At 41.0% G+C, this 16,843-nt stretch overlaps 1 protein-coding gene across 1 annotated transcript in view; it reads right to left on the bottom strand.

Annotated features, from left to right (window-relative positions):
- ankar (ankyrin and armadillo repeat containing) overlaps nt 1-16,843 on the bottom strand; it is a 313,107-nt gene that overhangs the window by 278,658 nt on the left and 17,606 nt on the right. The window contains exon 5 of the mRNA XM_041200254.1: nt 7,771-7,934. Within this exon, the coding sequence (XP_041056188.1) occupies nt 7,771-7,934 (164 nt within the window). The remainder of the gene's footprint in view (nt 1-7,770; nt 7,935-16,843) is intronic.

Raw genomic sequence — 16,843 nt, 5'->3', positions numbered from 1 at the left:
TGAAATGGACCAGCACATAAATACTACCGCTAAAGGAGCAGATCATAGGCTGGGAATTATGCAAATAGTAACTCACCTCCTGACTCCCCACAGTATGTCCACCATCTACAAGGCACAAGTCAGGAATGTGATGGAATACTCTCAACTTGCCTGGATGATTTCAGCTCCAACAACACTCAAGTAGCTTGGCACCATCCAGGACAAAGCAACCCACTTGACTCACACCAAATCCACTACCTTAAACATTCACTCCCTGCACCAAAGTACACACTGCTGCCACTGTACAATCTACAAGGTGCACTGCAGCAATAGCTTCCAGACCCATATTCTCTACCATCTCGATGGACAAGGGCAGCATATGCATGGGAACATTACCACCTGCAAGTTCCGCTCCAAGTCACAGACCACTGGGAACAATATCACCGTTCCTTTACTGTTGCTGGGTCAAAATCCTGGTATTCCCTCCCTAACAGCACTGTGGATGTACCAACGTCAAATGGATTGCAGTGGCTCAAGAAGGCAGCTCACCATCACCTTCTCAGGGGCAACTAGGGATGGGCAATAAATGCTGGCCAAGCCAGCGATGCCTACATCCCATGAACGAATAAAAAAAAAACCTAACGTTTTGTTTTGGAATGTGTTGCTTATTCTGACCCCTTCCTATCTGAATAATATCTGGCTTCCAGCCCACACACTGCACTTAAAAAACATGATCAAAGTCACTCTTGACATTCCTTAGGAGCATAGCCAGTTAGTTCTCCTTTCTTCCCTGACCACAGTGGTTTTCTCACTGTTTTACCACATCCTCCTCCTCCTCCACCTCCTTTCCTCTGTGGTGCACCTTTGTGGTGTTGCCCTCACGTCGTTCCTTTGCAATCTGATCCAATACAGGCAGCATATTTGCATTTGTTTCTGCTGTGCCTACATGGTCATCTCCAGTGCATCCCCATTGCTCTAGCTTAGACCTTTCCTAGTGCTCAAAGACATGCTTCTGCAGGTGACTCAATTAAAAATGGTTTCTTCTTTTATGTTTTCATTTTTCAGAATTTTCTGCATATCAGTGATAGAAAGGACTATGCCATAATGTTTGGTCCCCATTAGAAAATCCATATCTTTGATTCTGATTCTGTCCTGCCCCCGGATGCCCACAGATCAAACTGACATTCTAATCACACTGAGCTGAGTTCTAGTTTAAGACCAAGACCATTTATGTTCACCTCTGTAATATTGCCTGCATTTGTGCTTATCTCAACAATGGCAGCAGATGCATGGGAACACCAGTCCCTGCAGGTTCCTCCTCAAGCCACACAGCATCCTGACTTGGAACTATGTCACTGTTCCCTCGCTGACACAAGGTCAAAATCCTGGAACTTCATTCCTGAGAGCATTGTGGGTGTACCTACACTCCACAGACTGCAGTAGTTCAAGAAATTGACTCAGGACCTTCACAGGGCAATTAGGGATGGACAACAAATGTTGGCCTTATCCACGATGCTCATATTCCATGAAAGAATAAAAAAACTTCCAATGAAATCCTCATTCATGTGTTTGTTACCTATAATTATGGGGAGAAGGTGGCATAGTGGTAATGTCGCTGAAGTAGTAATCCAGAGGCCCAGGCCAATGCTCTGGGGAATTGGATTCAAATCCCACCACGGCAGCTGGAATCAGGAATATAAAGTTAGTCTCAATAGTGATCATGAAACTATCATCCATTGTTGTAAAAATCCATCTGGTCCACTAATATCCTTTTGGGAAGGAAATCGGCCATCCTTACCTGGTCTGCCTACATGTCACTCCAGATCCACAGCAAAGGTGATTGAATCTTAACTGCCTCCTGAAATGGCCTAGCAAGCCACTTAGTTCAAGGGCAATTAGGGATGGACAACAAAGGCTGGCCACATCCCATGAAAGAATAAATTATTAAAAAATTCAACTGTTACCAATGTTCTCCTTGCTGAGCTGCATCCTATGTCAATTCCAACTCATCAAGAGTGCTGCAGCCCACATCTTATCTTATATAGAGTCCTGATCACTGTAGTAGCTGTAGCTTTTAAGGAATGTAGTGACTGTAGCTTTAAGACTTATTGTACTGTGTGATATCACGTGACAGTGTGAACAAATCAGCCTGAAGCGCAGGGAACCTTGGCGGGGAGGGGTGGGGGCTGCGAGTTTGCGTCTAGTTGTGGTTCTTGATAGAAGCCTGTAACTGCTGAAGTCCTGCAAATAAAGTTCACTGTTTTTTTGGGAGAAACATGCCTGGAAAAATCAAATCTATAACAACTTGCGATGAGGATAAATTGGTTCTGGCACTGTCCCTCATCCAGTGTATGTGAGAACCTTGTCCTAAACAGAAGAAAGGGAAAATATACTCACCAGGTATGCTACCTTTTGGCAAGATTGACCCCTTTGACTCATCCACAGAGGATTGGAGTAAATATATAGACTTTTTCCAAGCAAACAAAATAACGGTGGAGGGAAAAAGGAAAGCAATTCTCTGAAGCGTCTGTTGGAGTAAAATTTATAATTTAATTCTTGGTTGGACAGGCCCAACCACTCCTAATTCGAAGGCCTTCAGCGAATTGGTAGACCTCGTAAAGGGTCATTTTCAACCCACATCCTCCACAACCATGTACAGGTTCAAATTTAATTTGAAACTAAGAGCTCAGGGAGAGACCATAGCAACATACATAGTGAAGTTGATACAACTAACTGAAAATTGTGGCCTCATGGAGACCCTAAATGATATGTTATGGGATTGTGCACACCGCAGACCAAATGGTATTGCCATTCGATGATGGTTATTAGCTGAAATAAATATTGATCATAAAAAAGCAATGGAAACAACGCTTGTGATGTAAAGCATGGAGCGAAATTCACAGGCCTTACAGGATGTACAAAATGGCGCCGTTTTCCAGTTGGGGCTGGAGCAAAACACCAGGTGTGTCACGAAAACCAGGGATTCAGCCGCGAAGTGGGAGACAGTCCCTGCTATCTGAAAACTTAAAAGGAGACAACTCAGCAAAAATCTGAAAATGAATTGCTAATGATGTGGAAGTAACCATATCCCTGAAACTTTCCGTTTTAAAGAGGTGGAACACCATTATTGTCATAAAAGAGGGCACATACTTAAGCAATGTAAAACAAGGCAAACTAAACTGATCTAAGTAATTAACATGGAAGAACCAGGAACTACTAATTCCAATGTTTATTCTCTATTTAAATGTGAAAGTAAGGAAAACAGAGTAACTGATTGGCTCTGCAGGTCAATGAGAAAGGATACTGATGCATCAACCACTGTAGTGGGGGAGCATACATTCAAATATTTAAACAAGGGTACTCAACAATTGAGTAAGGAGCAAACTTCAACCAAATTAAAAATGTATACTGGTGAAGCGATATAAGTGAAAGGTATTACCACTGTACCTGTTTATTACAAGCACCTGACAGCACAGCTCCCTGTAATTGCAGTGGAAGCTGAAGGACCAAGCCTTCTAGGTCGTGATTGGTTAAAATAAATTAAATTAAATTGGTCTGAAATTTTCCAGCTGAGAGCTGGAGTATTGCCAGAGCTGCTAAAGAAATATGACAAGGTCTTTTGAGAGGAAATGGGGAAAATCAAGTGCCTGCAGGCTATGTTGATACTGAAGCAACTCCTCATTTTTCTTTTAAAGCCAGGCCTTATGCCCTGAGAAAGAAGGTTGACACCGGATGAAACCACTTAGAGGAGCTGGGTATTATTCAGCCGGTTCAATTTTCGCAATGCGCAACATCCATAGTCCCTGTCTTGAAACCAGATCAGAATATTTGTATCTGTGGGGATTACAAGTTAACAGTAAACAAGGCTGCTAAGTAGGACAAGTACCCTATCCCCAGGATCGAGGACCTGTGTGCCAAATTAGCAGGAGGGAGAACTTATGCTAAATTAGATATGAGTCACGCATATCAGCAGCTGGAACTGGATGATACATCCAGAGGATTTGTAACCATAACCACACACAAACAGTTGCACCAATATACGTGCCTGCCTTTCAGTGTTTCTTCAGCCAGCGTGACTTTCCAAATGACAATGGAGAGCTTGCTGCAAGGACTACCTCAAGTCGTGGTCTACTTGGATGACGTCCTAATAACTGGGTTAACAGAAGTGGAACACTTGGCTAACTTGGAAATGTACCTTTCACGCAAGTGAAGTTGTTTACTTGGGCCACTGCACTGGGTGGATGCCCAAAGGTTACACACGATAGAAGAAAAAAATTAAAGCAATTGAGGAGGCACCCTCGCCTTCAAATGTCTCAGAGCTCAAGCCATTCTTGGGTATGGTAAATTATTATGGTCATTCCTACCCAACTTATCAACGGTCTTAGCCTCTCTACAATCATTATTAAAGAAAAACCAACGTTGGTCTTGGAAGTCATCTCAAGAAGAAGCCTTCACGAAAGTTAAACAGCTCTTGCATTCTTCAAACTTGTTAGTAAACGATGACCTGACAAAAGAATTGGTGCTAACTCACGACACCTTCCACTTTGGTGTGGGAGCGGTACTATCTCACAAGATGGACGATGGTTCAGAAAGGCCAATAGGCTATGTATCCAGAACTCTTATTACAGCCGAGAAGGTTATTCACAAATCGAGAAAGAAGGATTATTCATTATTTTTGAGGTTAAAAAATTCCATCAGTTTATACATGACTGACACTTTACTATAGCATCTGATCACAAACTGCTCTTAGGTCTGTTTAGCGAAGAAAAAGCTATCCCTCCCATCACTTTGGCAAGAATTCAAAGATGGGCTTTCATTTTATCAGCATATGAATGTACTTTTATGCAGAGACCAGGGATGCATATAGCCAGTGCAGATACCCTAAGTTGCGTTCCTTTGCAGGAGAGCACTGAACATGCTCCAAATCTCCAAGAGATCATGTTAATGATGAATCTCCTGGATTATTTGTCAGTCTGCGCAAGGCAAATAAGAAACTGGACAAACCGTGATCCAGTCTTGTCTAGAGTACAAGACCAAGTGTTGAAAGGATGATTCCAGGAACCAGCCCCCAAAGAGTTGAAGCCATTCTTCACTAGAAGGAATGAACTGAGTAGTCAGGATGGTATCCTATTATGGGGTGCAAGGGTTGTTGTTCCTTCACAAGGAAGGGAACCACTAATAACTGAGTTGCGCATCCTGAAATTCCCAAAATGAAAATGCTTGCATGGAGCTATATCTGGTGGCCGGGTACAGTGATAAAGAAAAAAAATGGTTAAACACTGTCTCCAGTAGCAGCAACGATAGAAGTTACCTGTTGCAGCCCCACTGCACTCATGGGAATGGCTTGGACGACCCTGGGCGAGGCTACATATAGATTATGTAGGTCCATTTCTAAGCACCATGTTTCTACTAATAATTGATGCACATTCCAAATGGTTAGATGTGTACGAACTTAGATCAGCAACATCAGGTGCGACTATATGAACGCCAAAGTTTTCTGTTCATGGATTGCCGGAAGTCATTGTCTTAGGCAATAGTACTGCTTTTACTCATGCTGAATTTCAAAGATTCGTGAGCCTAATGTTATCAAACATGTAAAGACAGCATCATATCATCCGTCGTCTAATGGATTGGCTGAGAGAGCAGTACAAACTTTTAAAGTTGGTATGAAAAGATTATCGGGAGGATCATTGGAAACTAAGCTTACACGTTTCCTGTTTCTCCAAAGAACGACCTCCCACCCTACTACAGGTTCAACATCTTCAGAATTACTTATGAAGCGCCACCTTCATACAAGATTAAGCCTGGTACTTCCCAACTTGAAGGGAGAGTCAAGGGAATCAAAAAGTGACTCATGATTTGCATAGTCAAGAGTGAGAATTTACTATTGATGAAACAGTATTTGGATGAAACTTTGGTGGTGGATTGAGTTGGTGTAAGAGTTTCTGTGACCGGACTGTTGTCGTACCATGCAGAAGTGGAGGGTTGGATCACCCAAAAACACGTGGATCATTTGAGAAGAAGGGAGATACCTCAACAAATCAATGTTCCACCTGTAATCTTTGTGGAACCTGTGGTCCCCGTTGTGATTGAGCAACCAAGGATAGACATACCAGATGCCTCTGTCAGAATGGATAACACTGAACTGTCTGTGCCTAAAGTAAGGAGGTACCTGACGTTGCTGTGGTTCTAGAAAATGAAGATTCATAAGAAATTCTAAAGTTGTGACATTCCACCCAGATCAAGAAACCACCTGAGAGACTAAGCTTATAATTTCATAACCAGTGTATATATATTTTTTATTCATTCATGGGATGTGGGCATCGCTGGCTAGACCAGCATCCCTAATTGCCCTTGTTCAGAAGGCATTTTAAGAGTCAACCACATTGCTGTGGGTCTGGAGTCACATGTAGGCCATGTAGGCCAGACCAGGTAAGGACAGCAGATTTCCTTCTCTAAAGAACATTAGTGAACCAGATGGGTTCTTACAACAACTCAACAATGATTTCACAGTCATCATTAAACTTTTAATTCCAGATTTTTATTGAATTCAAATTCCACCATCAGCCATGGAGGGATTTGAACCTGAGTCCCCAGAGCATTACCCTGGGTCTCTGGATTGCTAGTCCAGTGACAATACCACTATGCCATCACCTCCCCTTGTAGTGTCATGAATGTGGTTGTCCTTGTAAATACAAATTGTAAAAAAAAAATTAAAGGGGGAAGGTTGTAGTAACTGTAGCTTTAGGGAATGTAGTGATAGTAGCTTTAAGACTTATTGTCCTGTGTAGCATCACGTGACAATGTGAATGAATTAGCCCGAAGCACGAGGAACCTTGGGTGGGAGAGGGGGTAGTGGGGTTGGAGTTTGTGTCCAGTTGTGGTTCTTGATGGAAGGATGGAAGATGGAAGGTGTAACTGCTGCTGAAGCCCTGTAAACAAAGTTCACCATTTCTTATGAGAAACCAGTCTAGAAAATCAAGGTCTATAATAATCACCCTGTCCTTACTGACATCCACTGCAACTTATGCCTCATTGAATTATCTTCAACATTTTCATTTCTGTCTGTACAGCCTTGTTCCTTTCGGGACTCAATCCTCTGAAATCTTATATAGTCATATGTCTCTGTTTGCACCCTTGATTTTACATTGGTGTACTATGCATTGTCCTTTCAATTTGTTCCACCATAGTGGCAGAGCTTTCATCCATCTTTTTGCCAAATTCTTGAACACTCTCCTTTGAACCTCTGCATTTTGCCACCTCTTTCGAAAACCTCCTTCAAATTTTTGGGCATCTCTCCTTTGGGTTTGTTGTGCAACTGAAAAGCACTTTGGGAAATGTTGTTAAGTATGCTATATAAATGTAAATTATTCTTACAAGAGAGAGAAGGCTCAAACTTAAACTTGAAACAAGATGATCTGAGTCTTCCATTTGGTCATATTTTCTAGACACTAGTTTCACAGATTCCAGTAACTCACATAGCTATAGGTTAGCAGACTGTATCAGCAGACATTTTGACTACAAGGGTCATTATGACAAAAACTAATTATGTCTTCATCTGATAACCAGAGTACACACAGAGTAGGAATCAGTGAATAGCAATTAATCTTCTGTTACTCTTCTTAATCTTCCATGGCTTGGTATCAAACTGTATTGCATTTGCCCATTGAACTATAAGAACTGATTTATGCGCTTCATTTTGGAATCATATTTACTTCTTTCTAATTTTTTTCTCTGCTCAGACAAAAAGACACTTTAGTTATTGAGAAGGATGTACAGCTATAAGAATACCTTGATACGTTCAGACACATCCTCAAGTGTAGGAGTTCCTATGTCAAATTCAATTCCACCATGCAAATGGAAGTATTCATTCGTTTTGTACAGAAAATGCTTACATTTGAAGTTTGGACCTAGAAGAAGGGGTGGCAACTCCCGCTCAGTTTTTAACTTGTCATCTGTTAAGAAAAAGACAAGGATATTGTAAATAGGAGACTGGTTATTGTAAGGCAATGCTTCATTTAATGCTGCAATGCCACATTAGTTGTCCTGAAAAGTAAATGTTCGTCAAATTGTTAAACGGCATTAAAGATGATTATTTTTATAAGCAACCTCAATTAAAAGCTATTCCTCATATTTTAAGATAATTAGTTTTGCAATAGAGCCACAGAGGTTATGTGCACTCAAACTGCTAACTGAGTTCTTAACCATGAAGACCAGAAGATCAAACAAGTGAGTGTACTCTCAAAAGAGCACATACCTCTATTACATTGTGTTAACTTAATGTTATTACACTTATGCAGCTCATCATTAAGGCTTTTCCCTACCCTGTTGATCTCTGTAACTACATAGCTGAAAAAATAAATCTTTTTATTAAGACCTTCCATTTCATTGAAGAGGCTTCAGGCTAATCCATATCCAACAACTTGCTCTGAAAACTCTGCCCACATTTTGATAGCTGAATACAAATTCCACCACAGAAGTTGAGACAATCAACACCATTCTAAACACAACAACCCACCACATTCTAAAAAAAAAAGTCAATTTGCCATATCTTCCAATGTTAATTGATACTTCAAAGAACGCTTAGATCTGCATTTGGACTGCATCTTTGCCAAAATCTAATCAGTACTTCCTTGGGCCATAGCCTGTATGCCAAGTTTTGTTGAAATCCATCCATTAGTTTGAGATATATTATTTACAGACAAACAGATTAACAAATAGGGGTGAAAACATTACCCGCTCCTACTTTCAGTGGCAGGGATAATGACTATGAGATGAGGCAGTGGCATCATGGTAATGTCACCGGACTAGTAATCCAGAGGCGCAGGCTAATGCTCTGAGGACATGGGTTCAAATTCCACCATGACAGCTGGTGGAATTTAAGTTCAGTTAGTAAATCTGGAATTTTAAAAAAAACTTGTCTCAGTAATAGTGACTATGAAACCATTGTCGTAAAAATCCATTTGGTTCACTTTTGGGAAGGAAATCTGCTGTCCTTATCTGGTCCTGACCCACAGCAATGTGATTGACTCTTAAATGTCCTCTGAGATGGCCTATCAAGCCACTCAGTTGTATCAAAACTGCTACGAAGTCTACAAAGATAAATGAAACAGGATGGATCACCCGGCATCGACCTGGGTACTGGAAATCACAATGGCAAACCCAGTCCTGTCAACCCTGCAAAGTCCTCCTTACTAACATCTGAGGGCTTGTACCAAAATTTGGGAAAACTGTCCCACAGACTAATGAAGCAACAACCCGACATACTCACGGAATTATACTGTACAGACAATGTCCCAGACATCACCATCACCATCCCTGGCTATGTCCTATTCCACCAAGACAGACCACCAGAGGTAATGGCACAGTGGTATACAGTTGGGAGGAAATTGCCCTAGGAGTTCTCAACATTGACTCTGGACCTCATGAATTCTCATGGCATCAGGTCAAACATATGCAAGGAAACCTCCTGCTCATTACCATTGAGTGCCCTCCCCCAACCCTTCAGCTGGTGAATCAGTAATCCCCCACGCTGAACAATACTTGGAGGAAGCACTATGGGCAGCTAGGGCAAAGAATGTATTCTGGGTAGGGCACTTCAAAGTCCATCACCAAGAGTGGCTCGGTAGCAGCACTCCTGATCGAGCCCTAAAGGACATAGCTGCTAGACTGGGCTTGCAGCAAGTGGTGAGAGAGCCAGCAAGAGAGAAAAACATTCTTGACCTCATTCTCACCAACCTGCCTGCTCCAGATGCATCTGTCCATGACAGTATTGGTAGGAATGACCACTGCACAGTCCTTGCATATAACCACAACCTTTAATCTTATGATCTGATCTCCCACTCTACAATTACTATCAAACAGGGGGATTAACCCTGGTTCAATGAAGAGTGCAGGAGGGCAGGACAGGAGCAGCACCAGGCATTGCTAAAAATGAGGTGTCAACTGGTTAAGTTACAATACAGGACTACTTGCATGCTAAAGAGTGAAAGCAGCATGCAATAGACAGAGCTAAGTGATCCCACAACCAATGAATCAGATCTAAACTCATCAGTCCTGCCACATTCAGTCATGAATGGTGGTGGACAACTAAACAACTAACTGGAGGAGGAGGTCCACAAACATCCCCGTCCTCAATGATGAGCGGGCCCAGCACATCAGAGCAAAAGACAAGGTTGAGGTGTTTGCAACAATCAGCCAGAAGTGCTGAGTGGGTGATCCATCTCAGCCTCCTTCTGAGGTCCTCGGCACCATAGACGCCAATGCTTAACCAATTTGATTCACTCTGTGTGATATCAAGAAAAGGCTGAAAGCATTGAATACTGTATAGGCTATGGGCCCTGACAACATTTCGGCAATAGTACTTAAGACTTGTGCTCCAGAACTAGTTGCGCCCTTAGCCAAACTACAACACTGGCATATACCTGTCAATGTGGAGAACTGTCCAGGTATATCATGTCCACAAAAAGCAGGACAAATCCAACTCAGCCAATTACCACCCCATAGCCTTCCGTCACTTAGCTAATGATCAAAAGTAGACTATAAGTGGCACTTGATCAGCAATAAACTGCTCAATGACATTCAGTTTGGGTTCTGCCATGGCCACACAGCTCATTACAGCCTCAGTTCAAACATGGACAAAAGAGTTGACCTCAAGAGGGGAGGTGAGAATGACTTGCCTTGACATCATGGCAGCATTTGACTGAGTGTGGCATTAAGGAGCCCTAGCAAAACTGAAGTCAATGGGAATCGGGGCAAAATTCCCCACTGGTTGGACTAATCTTAGCACAAAGGAAGATGGTTGTGGTTGTTAGAGGTCAATCAGCTCAGTCCTAGGGCATTGCTGCAGGAGTTCCTCAGGGTAGTGTCTTAAGCCCAACCATCTTCAGTTTCTTCATCAATGATCTTCTCTCCATCATAAGGCCAGAAGTGGGGATGTTCGCTGATGATTGCAAAATGTGCAGCACCATCTGCGATTCTTCAGACCCTGAAGCAGACAGTGTCCACATGCAGCAAGACCTGGGCATCAGTCAGGCATGGGCTGATAAGTGGCAAATAACACTGGTGCCACACAAGTGCTGGGAAATGACCATGTCCAACAAGAGAGAATTTAATCATCTCCCCTTGACATTCAATTGCATTACCATCACCAAATCTCTGCTATCAACAGCCTGGGGGTTACAGTGACCAGAAACTGAACTGGACCAGCCATATACTCAGAAAAGATACATTCTAGTGAGATAGAAAGATTATAAGGGAAGAGCACACCATTTGTGGCTAGCTAAAGAAGTTAAAGATGGTATTAAAGAAAAAGCATATAATTCCACAAAGATGAGTGGCAGATCAGAAGATTGTTCACTGCAAAGAATGACTAAAAGATTACTAAGGAGGGAGAGAAAGCTAGCTAAAAATATAAAAACACAATAAGAGTTTCTGCAGGTACTTAAAAAGGAATAAGTAAAGTGAGCATTGGTCTCTAGAGAGTTGGAAATTAATAATGGAAAATAAGGAAATCGCGGATGAATTGAACATATATTTTGCATCTGTCTTCACAGTACAGGTTACAAATAACATCCAAGAACTAGCTGTGAATGAGGAGGGGAAATGAAAAGGAGGAACTTAAAACAATTACAAATCACCAGGGAAAGGATACTGAGAAAATTATTAGAATTGAAAGCTGACAAGTTCCCAGGTCCTGATAGACTTCATCCTAGGGTCTTAAAAGAAGTGGCTGCTGAGGTAGTAGATACATTGGATTTAATTTTCTAAAATTCCCTAGGTTCTGGAAAGGTGCCTTCTAATTGGAAAACGGTGATAGTAACTCCTCTATTCAAGAAAGGAAGGAGTCAGAAAGCAAGAAACTACAGGTCAGTTAGCTTAGCATCCATCATAGAGAAATTGCTGGAATCTATTATTAAAGACGTTATGAGGAGGCACTTAGAAAATCTCAATGCAATCAAACAGAGTGAACATGGTTTTGTGAAAGGGCAATCATGTTTGACTAATTTATTGGAGTTCTTTGAGGAAGTAACAAGCAACATGGATAAAGGAGAACCCCCTGTGGATGTGCTGTATTTAGATTTCCAGAAAGTTTTTAACAAGGTACCACATCAAAGGTTACTATGCAAAAATTAGAGCTCATCGTGTAGAGGGTAACATATCAGCATGGATAGAGGATAGGTTGGCTAACAGGAAGCAGAAAGTAGGGATAAATGGGTCTTTTTTGGGTTGGTAAGATGTAGAGTACCACAGGGAACAGGACTGGAGCCTCAGCTATTTACAATTTATATCAATGACTTGGATGAATGGACCAAATGTGTGGTTGCTAAATTGCCCAATGACACAAAGTAGAAAGTAAGTTGTGAAGAGGAAATAAGGAGACATAGATAGATTAAGTGAGTGGGCAAAAAAATTGGCAGATGGAGTATAATGTGGGAAAATGTGAACTTGTGCACTTTGGTAGGAAGAATAGAAAAGCAGCATATTATTTAAAAGGAGAGATTGCACAAATCTGAGGTACAAAGGGATCTGGTACATGAATCAGGAAAAGTTAGTATGCAGGCACAGCAAGGGATTAGGAATGCAAATAGAATGTTGTCATTTATTGCAAGGAGAATATATAAAAGGATATTTTGCTACAGTTGTACAGGGCATTGGTGAGACCACATTTAGAGTACTATGTACATTTTTGGTTGCCTTATTTCAGAAAGGATATAAATGTTAGAAGCAGCTCAGAGACGGCTCACTTGACTAATACCTGGGATGGGTGGGGGGGAGGGAGGTGTCATCTTATGAGGAAAGGTTGCACAGGCTTGGCCTGTATCCACTGGAGTTGAGAAGATTGAGAGGTGATCTTATTGAAAAATATAAGATCCTGAGGGGACTTGACAGGGTGGATGCTGAAAGGATACTTTCACTTTATGGGGCATAGTTTATAAATAAGGGGTGTCCTATTTAAGATGGAGGTGAGAAGAAATTTCTTCAATTAAAAGGGTCATGAATCTTTGAAACTCTCTTCCCCAGAGCGTGGTGAAGGCAGGGTCAATGAATATTGTTAAGGCAGAAGTAGATAGGTTCTTGAATAACAAGGGAGTCAAAGGTTATTGAGGATAGGCAGAATGTGGACTGGAGGCCACAGATTAGTCATGATCTTGTTGAATGGCAGAGCAGGCTCCAGAGACTCCTCCTGCTCCTAATTCATGTGTTCGCATATAAATACTGTGGCTACAAGAACAGTTCAGAGGCTAGGAATCCTGCGGTGAGTAACTCACCTCCTAACTCCCCAAAGCCTGTCCGCCATCTACAAGGCAAAAGTCAGGAGTGTGAAGATAGACCCTCCACTTGTTTGGATGAATGCAGCTCTAGCAACACAAGAAGCTTGACACCATCGAGGACAAAGCAGTCTGCTTGATTGGCACCCCATCCACCACCTTCAACGCCCACTCCCTCTACCGCCTGCACATTGGCAGCAGTGTGAGATAAAGTCACAATACTTACTTGAATTAAAGATGAAGATTAAGACTGGCTTCTTCCAACAGAGTTTTATTTTTGATCCATAAAACTCTACAGAGAGCTTGTTTCACCTGTTTTCTCTTTTACTCTTTTGAGCAACCAATTAAACTAAAAAGAAAACAAAGCTGTTTTCTCTTTTATACTTTCAAATGGGTACTTATAGTTAACTGATAATTACCAATTGAGCTCCTTGTGAGTTAACTATTTCATTCCCCAACAGATTCTAATAATGGGTCTTTTCCATAACACAATCAATATATTTTCCCACTCAATAAATCCACCTTAATCCCCCTTCTTAAAAAAAACACGTATAGAAATGTCCACACAAAAAAAAAGTTCCTTTTTTGTTTTCTCAATGGAAAAGATTTCCCTCTTTGAAGATCTCCAATAACGTTTTGCAGTTTGCTCCTCTTCTCGTGAAGCAGTCGGACAATTGGTAGCTGCTACCAATCCATTTGATCGTCATAATCTCCTTATTCTCAAGCTTGCAATGTCAATTCGCTATCTGGTTTCGTTAAAGCACTTCATAGAGTGACCATTTTCCCCAAAGTGACTTATTGTCTATAAGACATTCGATGGTGCCGTTTCAGAATGCCCATTTAAAATTTCTTTGATATAATATCTAACGCCTCAACAAGAGAAAGAGTCTCTGCTGCCAAAGTACTTTTTACAACTTCTTGCATTTTTTTGCTTCCCATGCCAAAGGGCAACATTTACCTTTCTCCCTGATGAGAAATATTATAAATCCTCCCGCACTCAAAAATCCATCACATTGATTTGCATAAGACGCGTCACTAAACACAATCAATTTCATTTTTCTAAGGTCACTCTAAGACGGGACTTTCAATACACACTGCTCCATGTTTAAGTTTGCCAATGTTTTGTTTGCTCAAATGATTTCTTCAACCTTGGGCTCATTCATTTTAGTGCTCAATTCCAAAACATCGAAACTAATGTCCAGCCTTGTTTATTTGCCTAGCCAATTGAGTTGCCCAATTAGACTTGAGTTCCTCTTTTTCCATTCCAGAAGCCGCTATATTTTTATGGGAGGCCCTTCCATGACTAATTGCAATGGGATTGACATTCTCTAAGTAGGATTGCTGATGTAAAATGATATGTGATCCACTCTGCCTGACTTCCAATTTTAAATTCCATTCTGCGCCCATTAATGACAACCATTTCAAATTCGCTACTACCACCCCACAAAAAAATTGAATCATAAAGATGCCTGCAAATGCATCCTTATCCCTTCCTGGATCTGCAAATTTGTAATCCGTGCCAAATAATCTTGATGTATGTAAACGAATAGTCTGGTTCCCATGCTGTAAAATGATTGTTTTAACATCTTCCCCTATAACCTTTCCCAGGCCTTTCCACTCGTTAAATCCTTTTCTTTTATAGTATACCACATTTCCCTGATTAAAATTAGTTTCAGATGGTCATACATTGTGTCGAATTCTTTGAAACTTTGGCTTTAAGGAACGCTCTTTACCGCGTGTGGTGCTTTTAAATGTTCAAAAAAGGTAGAGCTAATTGTAGTTCCCTCCCAAGCTGGGGGATGATCATTCAGGACTGACAGAATTTTTGGGTTTCTACCAAAAAAACCCAACTGATATGGACTATAGCCCCCAACCATCTGCAGTGAATTCTTGGCATGGATAGCCTATGCTAAAGCTTATGTTAATTTACAGCTTGGTCTATCTGCCAATATTTTACGAAGCATCTCATCTATCACCACATGATTCCTTTCACACACTCCATTACTTAAAGAGTTTCTGTTGCTGCACTCATGACTATTATATTCACGTGTTTGCACAAATCCTGAAACTAATTGTTAGCAAGATCCCCCCAATTATCAGTGAGGAATTTTGCCAGTGATCCCAATCCAATCCCTATCCACTTTTCCATTACCTGATCCACAATTCTTTTCTCTTTTTTTTTACTGTGTATGACTGTCAACTGGCTAAAACCTTGTGGCCAAAACTCTCGAAGACCTCGCTTTGAAATCTTTTCCCAAACAACGCTTTCACTTGGTCATTTTCCACGAGGATCTACCTCTAAGGTTTGAAATTCTCCTTTTGATCTTCCTTCCCCCTGGATTGCCATGTGCATTCAAGCTTCACCTTCCACACACTTTCTTTCAGATACTCAGCCATGCTAACAGAACGCCACTGCTTCAAAGGCCTGTAGTAAAGAGTCAATAACCTTTGGCTGTCTCCTCAGATCTTCTGGCTTCTCTCAACTCCACTCTGCCTTGGTTCTGCTCCTCGCAGCTTTCTCTCTTTAATTTGGAGCCTTTTCCTCTGCTCCTTCCTTTAATTTTACTGAATCAGTCTTGTTCCAGATTCCTGTCCTTGTCCTTTGACTTAACTTAAAGGTCTTCTTGGGACCGTTTTCCTTTTCCTTTAGGACCTGCTCCCTTCTCACAGCAGATTGCTGACAACTTGGAATCTCCCTTGCGATCAAGAACTCATTCAACATTCACTGTTACTTTAACTTTAGAGCAACTCATCTAAGGTTCTTAGACTTATTTTCCTCAGCAATTTGCTAGTATGTCCAGATAGAGAGAGACTTAAACTGCTCCCTTCACCTTAAGCATAATCACTAACTGCTCTCTGTCTCTGTGGGTCCCCTGTTGTCAGGCAACAGCATAGTAATCTCTACTTGTTTTAACTTCCCTAAACCAGTTCAAGGATATCCTCATTAAAATGCAGGTATACAAACAAACCCATAGACTTGTTGACTCCATGATAAAATGAAACCAAAAATCCAGGCTTCACCTTTCTAACGCTCAAATAAAAATATAAACTAAAATTAAACTTAAAGCTAAAGCTTCAACTTAAAGCTAAAACTTAAACTTAAAGCTATGGCTTATTCCTAACACCCACCAATACAAATATAATTTACTTAAAACTAACTCTAGTTCCTAACATAATCACATTGCTGCTTTTGGGTGCTTGCTCTGCACAATTGGCTGCCACATTTCTCACATTACAACAGTGACAACGCTTCAAAAAAAAGTATTTCATTGTCTGTAAAGTGCATTGAAATGTCTGATGGTTATGAAAAACACTGTACATGTACAATTCTTTCTTCCTTATTATGGGTCTTGTCTCCATTTTCTTTGCTTAAAAATCTGGAAACTGGTATTATGGTGAATAGAAAAAAGAAAATCAACTCTCTGCAAGCATATTTTCATAAGTTTGAGATTTAGGGGTGAAATTGGTGTACACCTGCAGCACAAATCACGCTCATGTGAAAAAATGGTTGCCAATTCATTATGAACTCATTTCATGCTATTGGCAATTTCACCCAAGGCTTTTAAAATTATAGAGGGTACATTTACAACATA

This window comes from Carcharodon carcharias, chromosome 12, assembly GCF_017639515.1.
Source record: "Carcharodon carcharias isolate sCarCar2 chromosome 12, sCarCar2.pri, whole genome shotgun sequence".
NCBI lineage: Eukaryota > Metazoa > Chordata > Chondrichthyes > Lamniformes > Lamnidae > Carcharodon > Carcharodon carcharias.
Note: the sequence above shows the minus strand (reverse complement) of the source record. Positions and strands in the feature narration are given on the sequence as shown.